The following is a 14,346-nucleotide window of genomic DNA, read 5'->3' on the forward strand; positions in this document are numbered from 1 at the left end:
GTAGGGCTTAATTCCTTCCTGGATTTTGCCCTGTATTTGTCAGTTGTTGTGCCAAACTGCTCCTTTACAAGAACTGGCCAGCTTCTCATTTGATGAAATCTACAAGCTTCTCTGAACCTGAACCTGTTATTGTGACAGCATTCATGTCATTGTGATGCCTATTGAATCTTACTGCTGTCATAAATGCCCAGAATCCTATGCTGATCACATACTGTGTGATGTTATTCTTCGTCTGGCCCCTGTACTGGTACTCCAAATGTGAGAACGCGAGGCCTTCGGATGTGCACAGTATAGCACAGTCTTTTGAAGTGCCACGGGCCACAGACGATCAGATTGCTCTGTGTGGGGAGGTATCAGAAGTTGGTCTGTCAACCCCTGTTTGGCACACTGCAAATGTTCATAATGACCGGGAAGCCATTGCAGCGGTACAACCTTTGACCTAGCATCATATTGGGCAGCAAAGACACAGTAGTACTGATGGATATAAACTATATCTCTACAATGACTGTTTCCCGAACAAATTTTTTATGGAGTTGTTTGTGTTTAATAAACTGCTAAAAATGCAAGTGGACACAGGAGCTGCAGTGACTCTGGTAAATGCACAAACGCACATGGACTTGGGCTCCCCTCCACTCACACAGGTTTCACAGAGGTTGGTTAGCTACAATAAACAGGAGATTCCGATACTAGATCAGTTCTCTGCTCCTGTCTCTTAAACATCTGTTGTTCATCTTCACACCTTCCATGTTGTGGATCATTCCCATGTGACAGATGTAGTTGGGTTAAATGGGTTTCCCCTGGGCTCAGTTGTGCTATCGGTTTTCAGGCCCACATTACCATGAAAGAATGAACCCACCCTCATTTCTTTTTCAGATGTGCCACATGCCTGTGCCTGTCATGCTGCAAAACTCTATCAAGATCGAGTTAGACCATCCAACATCACTCATTGTCATTCAGCCTATTTCTTCTAGTGAATGTGCTACACCACTGGTCATCGTTAAGATGCCGGCAGATAAGCTTTGCCTCCATGGTGACTTCAGTGTCATGATTAATGCATACTCTATGATAGATACGTATCCTTTGCCCCACCCTGATGTGTTGCTTGCAAAATTATCAGGTGCCCACTACTTTTCCAAGATTGATTTGTTGGAATGGATATGGGCACTACACACCTTCTTGTTGTCAACGTGCCTTTTTTGGCCTGTACCAATATCAACACTTGCCTTTTGGTGTCACTAGCACACCCACAATTTTTCAGTATTTTTTAGAACAGCTGACAGCCTCTGTGCCCAGCTGCATCGATTACCTAGACAATATCACTTTTTCGGGTTCTGCCACCAATGGTCACCATAGAAATCTCTGATAGTTGTTTCCTGTTTTGCAGTCTGCAGGTCTCAAGTGCAGTGTTGCCAAATCTCAGTTTTTTCAGCAGTCAACTGAGTAACTAGGTTTTGAGGTTTCTCACAGAGAGATCATGTCATTGCATTACCATATTGACGCAATTGCAGCTTTGCTGTGGCTATCACCATTAAGGAACTGCAGGAGTTTCTAGATAAAGCTGAGCACCATCGTAGCTCAGCTCCTGCACGCACTTTTGCGTAAAAATGTGCCTTTTTTCTGGTCGCCAGCTGGTGACTGAGCTTTTACTTTGCTTAAATCTAAGCTTCAATCTGCCTTGTGTCAGGCCACTTTTCAGCTGGTTCAGCATCTTGTTTTGGCTACAGATGCCTCTCAGTACAGTATTGATGCAGTGTTGGTGCAAAAATACATGGTGGGTCTCAACAACCCACTGCTTACACTTCTAAGACTTAAACTCCCTCTCAGGGCAATATTCTCAGATTTAAAGAGAGGCTTTAGCGATTATGTTTGCCCTCAAGAAATTTCATGTCTTCTTATATGATTCTAAGTTCCATTTAATCACGAATCACAAGCTGTTGGTTGCTTCAGCTTCCGTGCCAGACAAGGCAGTGCATTTGTTGCAGCAGTGGGCTCTCTTCCTCTTCCATTATCTTTATCAGACCCATTACTGGCTCAAGGCACAACACAACAATGTCGATGCCTTGTCTCGCCTTCTGATCAAGCTGGACCCAGCATTCGATTGGGACGAGTGGCTTTGTTTCTATTTAGATATTGAGAACTGGAATGTGGTCAATTGTTTTCCCATCACTAGTGCCACGTTAGCTTCAACCATTGCTGTGAATAAATACTGTACTTAGATGGGTGCTCTCTTTTGTGCAGCACAGTTGGCTGGAAAAACCCCCAGGCCATGCCTTTGATTCCTTGTATAAATACTTCACTCTCCAGCACTGCCTTTCTCTGTTCAACGAGGTTCTTTTGTTAGCTACACAGGACACTGCTCCCCAGGTTGTGATTCCCGCTTCCTTACACCTTAATGTGCTGTGGCTTATCCATGTCGCTCATTGGGGAAAGTCTTGCACAAGAACTTGGGCCCGCTGGCATGTATAATGACTGGGCATAGATGGAAACATTATGCGGTACTGCTGCTTGCATTCACTGTGTTCAGCAACAGGCGGTCACGCAGATGTCTTTTTCCTCCTGGCCGACACTGCAGTGCCCATTGGAGGGTCTACATTGTGATTTTGCTGGGCCCTTCCTAAACCAGTATTGGCTCATTGTAGTGGATGCCTATTCCAAATTTCAGTACATGGTACTCTGCCCATCCAAGTCCATGGTGGCCTCTATTTCAGCCCTGTCTAAGATTTTTGCAATTGAAGGACTTCCGTGTACCGTGGTTACCAATAATGGCCCCCAGTTTGTTTCTCAAGAATTTGCATCTTTCAGTCAGGCTAGTGGTGTTCTTTATCTCTCAGCTCCCCCACTTCATCCTCAATTTAATGGTGAGGCTGAACACATGGTTCGGATGTTTAAAACTCAGATGCGGATGTATGTATCCAGCAGATCTCCTGAAGCTGCTTTAGACTGTTTTTTGAGTTCGTACTGTTTCACTCTGGTGGAGGACAAGAGCCTAGTGGAGCTGCTACATGGATGCCAACCACCTTCAGATTTGTTGCACGCAATGCTGTGTCGCCCAGTGTCACTGGCTCTTGTGCTGATCCCGGCTGGGTAAGCCTGTCTGGGTTCATGGTTTCAGCTGCCAGTTGAACTGGGTTCCTACCATCATTGAGGTCACAGGGGCTGGTGCCCCTGTGTCATCTACACTCCTGATGGATGGACACCCTGTCATTTCGACTAGCTGTGGCTGTGCACAGGTGGGCCTGTTCAAGAGGGTCCACCACCACTCCCACCCCTGTTGCTACTGATGCTCACTCCTTCATCACAGACATTACAGTCCACGCCACAGTGGGCATCACTGCCTGTTGGATTGCTGTGTGGGTTTCTGCTTCCGCCCCCACTCCTCGAATGCAGTCACCAGTGCAGCTCCCACTGCACCTAATGTCACAGCCACTGCCACCTCCACTGCACGTCCTGTGCGGCCGTCCCCTCCGACGCCCCTGCTAACGCCTCCAGTGCTAAACGCTGATGTTGACAAGAACATTGCTGTGGTGACACCATCCCCAGTTCTGCCCTCCAGCCTCTCACGAGAAGGGGGACAGCATACCAAACTACCTCGTCATCACTTCCACCCCTATCTGCCTGTGACTGCTCGCCACATGCACTGCAGCAGGCGCCATCATCGAGTGATGAAACAGTCATCAGCAGACAGGATGATGGATGCAGCAGGAGCTGCTATCTAAACAATTGCATTTACAGTGTTGGTGGTAGATGGGAGCCCATGAACTGAGATAGCTGGAGGCAGAGGGCAGATCTGCAGTTTCAGTGTGCTGAGACTACAGTCGACAAATAGAGGTAAGTTATGTTTAGTCCATCTGTTATTTGCTCATATCAGAAGACTTTTTAAAATGGAATTATAATTCTGTAGTTGTGAAGGAAGAGGATGTGATTCAGTTTGATGGAAGTGCCAGTCAGACAACAGGACAGAGAAATATGGATGAATTAGAAATTAACGATGTTTCATTTCCTAATTTACAATAGCTATCTACAATTGTGAGAGAGAAACAGGGACAAATTTTTTTAACAGATGTAACTGTGGGATAGATTTTAATAATAGATTGGTTGACTTCAGTGATTCTGATTTATATGACATAAGCTAGGGTGATGTAAATGAACAGGAAACAAAAGAGGCAGATGCCAAACTTGATATGTTGTAAGTAAAGCAAATTGAACAGGAAATTGTAAAGGAGGTGTCAGCACCATTAGTGCTTAGCATTAATGAAGCAAATAAAAATTTAGCTAGTGGTAATAAGCAAGATATTAATAGAAAAATTGTCAGCAGTCCAGTACCATAAATGGTTTAGCTTGTGAGCTTAATCAACAGTCTGGTACTATTAATGACTTAGCTGGTGAGCTTTTACAGTTCAAAGTTGAAACTGATACTAAGTTAAGAAACCAGGTTTCTAATCTAAAGGAAACATGGCAAAAAGAATTGAAGGCTTTTCATGAAAAGGTCAAGGTTAAAGTTTCTCAAAGTGAGGGAAGTTGTAAGAAATTACTTCAATGGTTCTCAGACATCGCGTTGGATAATGTTGTGGAAGCTGCACAATTTTTCAACGAAACAGCTGCTTGTCATGTTCAGGTGCTTACTGACGTGTTGCTGCAATGGCCCACCAATATATACGCTGACTCGCTAGAAGAGCGCAGGCGCCAAGGGCTAAGGCTACGGTATCACATCATTGTAGACAAATCAGAGTACAGAGACATCCAGTGCCCCTTGCCGTACAAATGGGCCACAGGCTTCTCATTCACAGCGCAGGAAAAGCACGACTGAAATTGTGGCCCAGCACGCATGCAGGCAGTGTGTCTGTGCCCAGTTTAAATGTGTGGACTTTGATTCTCTGTCCGTATTGACTCCGCTTCGTTAGACTGCAGCCGACAATGCTTTAGTACCACCAGTGCTGGTTCCCATGCCTTGCTGCATTGTGCATTGAAATCCCATGCCCCTATTGATCAGGTCATTACTTATACAAATTTCGACTGCTTCTTTAATGATGGATTCCCAGTACTTGGAAGCAGATGAAAGGATCTTTGCCTCTCCTTAGTTCATGCTGTGTCCCATGTCAAGACAGTGTTCAGCCACTGCAGACTTCTCTGGCTGGCTCAGTCTGTGGTGTGACGTCTATGTTCAGCACATCTATCCTTAACAGTGTGACACACCTGGTCAATGTATAATTTCCCACACTGGCATGGGATTTTATATATTCCTGGTCTCCTTAGGTCATCTTTAACAGAACCCAGCATAGTTTGCACACGTGCTGGAGGGCGGAAGACACATTTTATTTGATGTTTTTTGATTAGCCTGCCAATCTTAAAGGACACGCGACTAACATACAGTAGAAGAACCACCCTCTTTGAGTTCTCTGTTTCTTCTGGCTGTTCTTGAGCTTTAGTGCATGCAGGTTTAAACCCACCATGGATCTGTTTATCAGAGTAACTGTTTTGTACAAATACAGAAAGCAGGTGGCTAAGCTCTGCTGATAAGCTCCATGCATCAGAGATAATTCTAGCCCTATGAACCAGAGCCCACAACATGCCACTGCGTTGAGATGGGTGATGACAGCTCATTGCTCGTAGGTACAGATTAGTGTGAATCGGTTTGCGAAACACACTGTGACCCAAGCAACCATCTTCTTTTTTGCGGACCAAGACATCATCAAGAAACAGGAGGTCTCCATTCTTCTCTACTTCCATGGTGAAGCAAATGCTGGGATGGAGGGAGTTAAGATATTCCAGAAATCAAGGAAGCATTGCTTCTCCGTGTGGCCTAACTACAAAAGTGTCGTCCACATATCTCCAGAAACATTTAGGTTTCAACGCCTCTGACTGAAGTGCTTTTTTGTTGAAGTCTTCCATAAAAAGGTTAGCTACTATGGTAGACAAAGGGCTACCCATAGCAACACTGTCAGTCTGCTCAAAATATTGTTCATTAAATAAAAAGTACGTAGAGTTACTTGGGAAACCAAAAATATCCAAAGGTAGCAGAGTATTATAGATTGCTTAAAGGCATCTTGTTCAGGAAGAGAAAGAACACTGAAACTTAACAGAAAGCTTGTTTTTCTGAGCAACATGTGGATTAGTTAACTAACTATACACAAAAGTTTGGTAACAATGGGGAAAGGAAATGTATAACCAAGTTAAGTGAGGCTGTTATCTTTAACAGCATGTACAGAAAAGAGTAGTGTGTGTGACAGATGTCAGAAAGTTAGGGCCTAATGAGATAATGCAACGTCAAATGTATGATGTGGAACCACAAAAAGACTTAATCTAGTGAGTATGAACGTGTTTTGTCAAGAGGAGGGTGTGAAAATGTTTTTGTATTAGTTGATCAAATGAATAGATGTAAGATGTCCTCCTCCAACTTAGTTCCTACGAATTGTAGTGAATCCACCAAGGGTACTCGTGTAAACAAAGAGACCACATTGAAACTCACTAAAAAAATTGTAAGAAATCCTCAGATAGTGTAAGAAAGTAATTAACAGAGAGATAGTGCAAGAAAGTAATTAACAGAGACTATAAAAAAGGGTAGATAATGGAAGCAAGCAAAGAAAGGATCAGATCCAAGAAAACATTCAGAAAGCAGAGCACAAAGTAGCTACAGTTCTAGGTGTATGTGAAAGTGAGCATACAATAGTAAAATCAATGAGGAAAAGTCAAAACCGTTTAAAAGCTGTAAAAGTTGTGTGGAAGTAGTAGAAGCTAGTACTGATCATTTGACTGATCAGGTGGCCTGGTAGCAAATGAATCACATGATCATAACAACAGACTAACTAAAGTAGAACATAATATAAAAGTTGGTGCTAACAGTTTGGGTGGTAGTGTGATAAGAGAGTTGGCTGAAGTGGCTTACATTACTAACAGACAGTTCTTACATTTTGATCCTGCTGGGCATGTGCATCCCAAGACATTTTGGAATGATTTTGAAAATGTGTTACCAAGACTGTGCACCAACAAGCAATAGATTGGTTTTATGTCATCAAATTTTATGGGAAAAGCTGGGACCTGGAGTATGATTGCTAATGAAAGATACATTACTTTGGAAAAGTTTGAAGATGTGTTTTTCAAAGAATATTGAGGTAAACAAAAGCAGATCGAACTGACAACAATTTCTGGGCTGGAGAAAAATTTAATCGTAGAAAGGAGGGTGTGAAAAGATTTGCTTTAAAGTGGGATGCTAATTTATTATATCTCACTAACAACTTAGAGCCAGAGCAGAATGTAGTGGTTTTTGATGGAAAGAAGCCTGGCACAACAAAATAATTGCTGCTCCCAGGTATGAGATTAATAAATTTATTAATTATCTGGAAAGAGCAGAGGGACTAATGCACGAGGAGGAGCAGGCTACAAGTTGGTTAAGAGTGAATTTGTAAAAAGGGAATTGAAATTTTTGGGACATATCATTGCTGCGGAAGGAATTCTTCCAGGTCTGGAGAAAATTAAGAATATAAGGTAATTTAAAGCTCTCACCGTCAGAAAAAAATTGAAGGTTAGGGTCTATTGAAGGGCATGGTCTATTAAGATTTTATTGTTGTTTTGTAACAATGCTCCAAGCTTTAGAAATCTGTTACGAAAGACAAATCTTATAAGTGGACTTCAGAGTGTTAAACAGCATTCGAAGGACTGAGGGAAGCTTTATGTAACAGTTAACAGTGAAATACTTCACCATCCAGACTGCACTATGCCTTTTTGTTTAATGATGGATGCGTGTTGGTTTGGAGTTGCTTTGCAATTGTTTCAGGTGGATAAGGAAGGAGAGGAAGAGGTTCATAAAAGTACAGTTTTTGCTAGTGTATCATTGCAGCAATCAGAAATGAAGTATTGCATTTCAGAACAGGACACATTGGCTGTTATAATTGGTTTGCAATGATTTCATCTGTATTTGCTGGGGCACAAACTGATTCTGTACAGTGATCACAGGGCATGACAGTTTTACAAACTTAAGCATCCGTGACTTAACTTGTTGGGCTTTATATATTCAGCAGTATGATATTAAGTAGCTTAATGGGTCTGAAAATGTAGTTTCTGATACTTACCTAGAAGTGTAGAAGACGGGAATGAGAATGAGACTTGTATAAAGAGGGTCTGCATATTTTTGCTACAATGATCAAAGTTGATGAGGAAGGTAAACTGAAGAGGTTTTGTAAGGAACTAAGGTAAGAACAGAACATGGATAATAAGCCGAAGTCACTTAAAAGTTACCTGGGAAACCAAGAATATTCCAAGGTAGCAGAGTATTGTAGATTGAGTATTGGTCTGCATAACCAAATAGAAAATGAAATTGTTGTTGAGCCTAGTAATCATAAATGCAAACTGTTTGACTTAAGACGTATGCTCAGACTTGTTGGACTGTGCGAAGAAATGACACTGAATTCAGCCTCAAGAGAAATTGATTTAATAAGGGTCAAAATGTATCAAAATTTGGAGGTTGTAAAAAGATTGTGATCAGTTAAGCAAGTCATTTTACGTGACATATTTCATCTTAGTGTGGGGATCTGTGGTAGAACAGGTTGTTCCACCTTTTGTGGATACGTTAAGCAAGTTATTTTACACGACATATTTCATCTCAGCGGGGGGATTTGTGGTGTAACAAGTTGTTCCACCTCTTACTTGCAGTCAGATGAAAGATGTTCATATAAAAACATTGTGTAGGTGGTTATCATGTAGAAAACTTCCACTGTTTGCACTTCAGTTTTGATTTGAGTAGAGACAATGGAAGAAGCGTGAGCACAATGTCATTCTCTTATGTTCTGCTCTGAGATTCACTGCAGCTATGTTGTTCCGAGTAATAAGAGATTTGTCAGCTAACATTTAAATGTTAAATATGAGAACAACCAAATACAGAAGAGTTCTTTAAAAGGTAGTTACGTCGTTTAGTGAGCTGGCATAGATGTGAGCTCTCTTACAGCCCTCAAACCTCTGCTTATGGAGACAAAGTCACAAACCACAAGAAGTGACACAGCATAGCAGGTCCACAGCATAAGGAACTATGGGAGGATGACCTTAAGATAATAATCAAGGTAAAACTTAGTATGAAGAGTTTCAGGGCGGCAGAACATTCATGAAGTTGTTGACTCAGTTGCGTAACCCAAGCTTCTGAACACTTCATTTTAACTTACTCCCATGACAGGATTATTTTAAACACTCTGGTGGTGGGCAAATACCAGTAGGGTGAAAGTGGTCTGGTGAATCTTCTCACAGGGACTTACGTATAAATTGCAGAGTAGTCTTGTAGATATGGATGTAGGGGGTACCTGTTATCTTGGAATTTCCACTGGAGGTGTAGCCAACCACATGTGTCACTACTTATCATCATGAGGAACAAATTACCCTCAGTCCTACCCACTCCCCATGAAATGGTATTCAGCAGCCCACTCAATCTATGCAGTATCCTTAATTAAGCCACACCTAGTCCCAAACCCTTGTCTTACATGTCATGTCATTGTGGAAGACACAGGTGCCAGACCTAACCAATAAATCTCTTCAGCATGTCCTACTCCAGTCCAGTCACAGGCTTATCCTACCCTTTCAATGGCAGGGTCAACTGTGTAAGTAGTCACAGCATATACCAGCTCTGCTGCACCTTCTGCATTGCATTGCATTTTATGTGAACAGGACCACCAACCAGATGTCCACTCAAGTGAATCACCACTTCCAAGCTGTGTCCAAGACCACAGTGACAGTCAACTACCCAGTGGTAGAACATGCTGGTGAACACAACTTGCTCGATTTCAAGGCAACACCACAAGCCATATCTGAATCCTTCTCCCAACACCAAATTTTCTAATTATGTAGACTGGGGAGGTCTTTGCAACACATCCTTTGATACTGCAGTCCTTATGGCCTCAGTCTCCATTAGTCCCTGCACAACACCCACATCCACTCCTGCCCATGAACTTAACTTCACTCATCCTGCACTCACACTATATTCTCTGCAGTGTTCCTCTTCCCAGTCTACTCCTCCCACCCTATGAGCCTGCTCCATCTCACTAACAGTTGTCAGTCACCCTTCCTCAACCTTCCCTCTCACACCTCCCTGCCTCCTTCCTCCCCTTACCCAATACCCTCAACACAACCCCCTTATCCCGGTTGAGATGCAGTTCCCTTACAATGTTACCAGCCAGGATAATGTAACTGCAAAAATGTATGTGTGTATATGTGTACTGTTTAGCTCCGAAGGATGATTCTTCTCAAATACATTGTCTTTTTCTTGTGAACAATTATTTAGTGAGTTGTTACTGTCGCTCCGTAAATTATTGTATCATACCATGGACATTCCAGTATTGTAACAAAAAGAAAGGGTAATACAGGGTGTCACAAAAGCCACAACAAACTTTAGGAAGAGATACCTTACACAAAAAAAGGAAGGAGAAAAAGGAAAAAAAAAGCCAGTAAATAAGGGCTTTAAAGTGCGTATCTTAAGAGATATGGGCACTTGTTCATCTTCAATACTATGAAATGTATCTTAAGAGATATGGGTCCTTGTTTGCACTATGGGTCCTTGTGGCACTATGAAACACATCTATTCTACTGCAAGCTCTTTCTTTTCATATTTTGGGAAGGGGCAGTATGGATCAAAACAAAAAAAGTCTAATAAACATGTTTTCTAAAATGCAAACCTTAGTGTTTCACACTAGTGAAGATGAACAAGGGCTCATAGCTCTTAAAGTATGCATTTTAGACCCCATGTTTACTAGGCTTTTTCCTTGTTTTGGTCACTACTTCCTCCTCCAGAAATCTGGAAAGCAAAGACCTTGCAGTAGATAAGGTCTATTTCACGGTATCGAAAAAGAACAAGTGCTCATATCTTTTAAGGTATGCATTTTAGAGCCAATGTTTACTGACATTTTTTACTTATTTCTATATAAGGAACCTGTTCTTAAAAGTTTGTCAGTATTTTTTATGGGAGACTTTGTATATGTCTAGTGATTTCATAAAAATAAACAAATTGAAGAGCATGAAAGGGAAGCAGTGGTGGAGAAGGGAGTGAGGCAGGGTTGTATCCTATCCGTGATGTTATTCAATCTGTATATTGAGCAAGCAGTAAAAGAAACAAGAGAAAAATTTGGAGTACAAATTAAAGTCCAAGGAGAAGAAATAAAAACTTTGAGGTTTGCCAATGGCATTTTAATTCTGTCAGAGACAGAAAGGACCTGGAAGAGCAGCTGAACAGAATGGACAGTGTCTTGAAAGGAGGATATAAGATGAACATCAACAAAAGCAAAATGAGGATAATGTAATGTAGTCGAATTAAATCAGGTGATGCTGCGGGAATTGAGATTAGGAAATGAGATGCTTAAAGTAGTAAATGAGTTTTGCTATTTGGGGAGCAAAATAACTGATGATCGTCATAGTAGAGAGGATATAAAATGTATACTGGCAATGGCAAGGAAAGCGTTTCTGAAGAAGAGAAATTTGTTAACATCGAGTATAGATTTAAGTGTCAGGAAGTAGTTTCTGAAAGTATTTGTATGGAGTGTAGCCATGTATGGAAGTGAAATGTGGATGATAAACAGTTTAGACAAGAAGAGAATAGAAGCTTTTGAAATGTTGTGCTACAGAAGAATGCTGAAGATTAGATAGGTAGAGCACGAACTAAAGTGGAGCTACTGAATGGAATTGGGAAGAAGAGAAATTTGTGGTATAATCTGACTAGAAGAAGGAACTGGTTGTTGGTAGGACACATTCTGAGGCATCAAGGGATCACCAACTTAGTACTGTAGAGAAAGGGGGGGGGGGGGGGGATCATAGAGAGAGAGGTGAATACAGTAAGCTGATTGAGAAGGAGTAGCTTCCAGTAACTACTCGGAGATGAACAGGCTTGCACGGATAGAGTAGCATGGAGAGTTGCATCAAACTAGTCTTTGGACTGGAGATCACAACAACAACAAATAAACAAAACAGTTTACTGTATCAGTCACTTATTTGTAAACTGTTTTGTTTATTATGTTTATGTTGACAAACAAACAAATGACTGATTCGGAAGTCATACACACTGTATGTTGTTAGTAACAGCCTTTGTAGATTTTTCTACTTCATTGGGTTAACCCTTATTAAATAAAAAAGATTCTGAACATCTAATTCTTTTGTTATCTTACCATGTTTAGTAAGATAGTTACAAAAACATGGAGTAATTGCAAACAACAAAAACCATAACAGAAAATAGTGTTTTCTCTCTTATGATTTTTGCATAGTTTCTACTAAATTTATGACAAAATAATATGGCATACTGGTTGTGGAGCTTTGTGAAATATTAATAGACTTTATTCACATGAAATTGCCTAATATATTAAGTTAAATAAATCTTGTTTCAAGAAACAGGAAGAGCACTTTTATCAGTGTAAAGATTATTAGATTATACACATGAACTTATGTAATCCTTATAGCAGCACAATCATTTTTTTCATAAAAAATTACCTGAAAGTCAGAAGACCATTCCTCAAGTTCTCTAAGGCGAAGTAGAAAGTCTACAAACCAAGGCCCAAGAGTAAGCATGGATGGATATGCTCGTTTTGTCCATGAGGCTGGTACTGTATCCATGAAGAGTGCCGCTTCCAAGTCTTCCATGTCACTCGTTATTGTTAGCTCACCCTGAAATTTCAAATTTTGCATGTGTAAACAGTGGCTGTTATACAGACAATCTTTGAAAATACATACCATTGAACAAAACTGAAGCTTGTTCTGAAGGAACACAAACTACTACACATGAGTAGTGATACACAGTGTAAGTGCAAGGGTACAGCTTTTTAGGTGTCCAGTAGCCTTATTATATTAGTTTTGTTATACAAATAATGTGGTTGTAAGGGAATAGACTAGAATGTGCTTCACTTTATAACATATTTATGGACATAAAATTCCCCTAAAAATCCCTCTTTTCTACTTCACAATACTTTTTTACTAGATAATTTGCCATAACATATTATGACAGCATGTTTAATTTTCATTTGCCCACATTTGTTTATTTAATTATGTAAGATATTTCCAGAAAATCTATCAGTTTTAAACAAAGTGGTTTTGCTGTCTGTACTACTTAGGTAATGTAGCAAACTTGAGTCTTAACACAAAGAAACATGTTTTCTTTTTGACACACAAACAACATAAACATATTTCTTGACATCTTCAGTAAAATGTTTCTGGGTATGAGGCAGCATTATCATCATGCTATATATAAAAACCACCATCCTGATGAAGGCTGAAATGTTGGCTTTATAAATGTCACAATACCTTCACATACGAAGAAGTGTTTTATTGAGGTTGGCAATGACCACTGGTTCCTATGCTTGCATATTAAATAACACTTTGAAAATCATGCAAATATGTGTGATGCAACTGCCCAGAGATTAGCCAACAGCTACATGGTAATAACAATGAACAAGAATTTACTTAAACATTTATTACAAAATTTCTTTTGACTTTAAATACATATATTTTATCTTTTTAAAAATTATGCTTCATCACTATTTCTTCCATTATTTTCTGTTTAATTCTATTTAACGATTTTTCTTTCATGTTGAAGTTTTCTTCTTGTTGTCATCTTTTAGAGCTTTCTTTATTTTCTGTTTTGTCTGTGCTGCTGAAGTGGTTTCTTTTTCAGGAGTTATTCGTGGTTTAGTAGCATTGTTCATGTTGTTCATACAGTATATGCTGCTATACTCTGTTGGCTTTTATGAAAATTTCTGCAGTTTGGCAAGGATGAAGAAGTCTACGTATGCCACATATAGTTTCTTATGTGACTGAGTCTAGGCATATGATTAATGTATGGGCTTGAATTGTACACGAGTGGCTGATAGTTCCACAGATTTCTCCTAATACACTCCTGGAAATTGAAATCAGAACACCGTGAATTCATTGTCCCAGGAAGGGGAAACTTTATTGACACATTCCTGGGGTCAGATACATCACATGATCACACTGACAGAACCACAGGCACATAGACACAGGCAACAGAGCATGCACAATGTCGGCACTAGTACAGTGTATATCCACCTTTCGCAGCAATGCAGGCTGCTATTCTCCCATGGAGACGAACGTAGAGATGCTGGATGTAGTCCTGTGGAACGGCTTGCCATGCCATTTCCACCTGGCACCTCAGTTGGACCAGCGTTCGTGCTGGACGTGCAGACCGCGTGAGACGACGCTTCATCCAGTCCCAAACATGCTCAATGGGGGACAGATCCGGAGATCTTGCTGGCCAGGGTAGTTGACTTACACCTTCTAGAGCACGTTGGGTGGCACGGGATACATGCGGACGTGCATTGTCCTGTTGGAACAGCAAGTTCCCTTGCCGGTCTAGGAATGGTAGAACGATGGGTTCGA

At 40.8% G+C, this 14,346-nt stretch overlaps 1 protein-coding gene across 1 annotated transcript in view; it reads right to left on the reverse strand.

Moving 5' to 3' along the window:
* Positions 1-14,346, reverse strand: part of LOC126092703 (dynein beta chain, ciliary-like) — an 863,310-nt gene that overhangs the window by 22,749 nt on the left and 826,215 nt on the right. Inside the window, 1 exon segment of the mRNA XM_049908426.1 lies at positions 12,448-12,621. Coding sequence (XP_049764383.1) covers positions 12,448-12,621 — 174 coding nt within the window.

The sequence above is a fragment of the Schistocerca cancellata genome, chromosome 7 (assembly GCF_023864275.1).
Source record: "Schistocerca cancellata isolate TAMUIC-IGC-003103 chromosome 7, iqSchCanc2.1, whole genome shotgun sequence".
NCBI classification, from domain to species: Eukaryota; Metazoa; Arthropoda; class Insecta; order Orthoptera; family Acrididae; genus Schistocerca; species Schistocerca cancellata.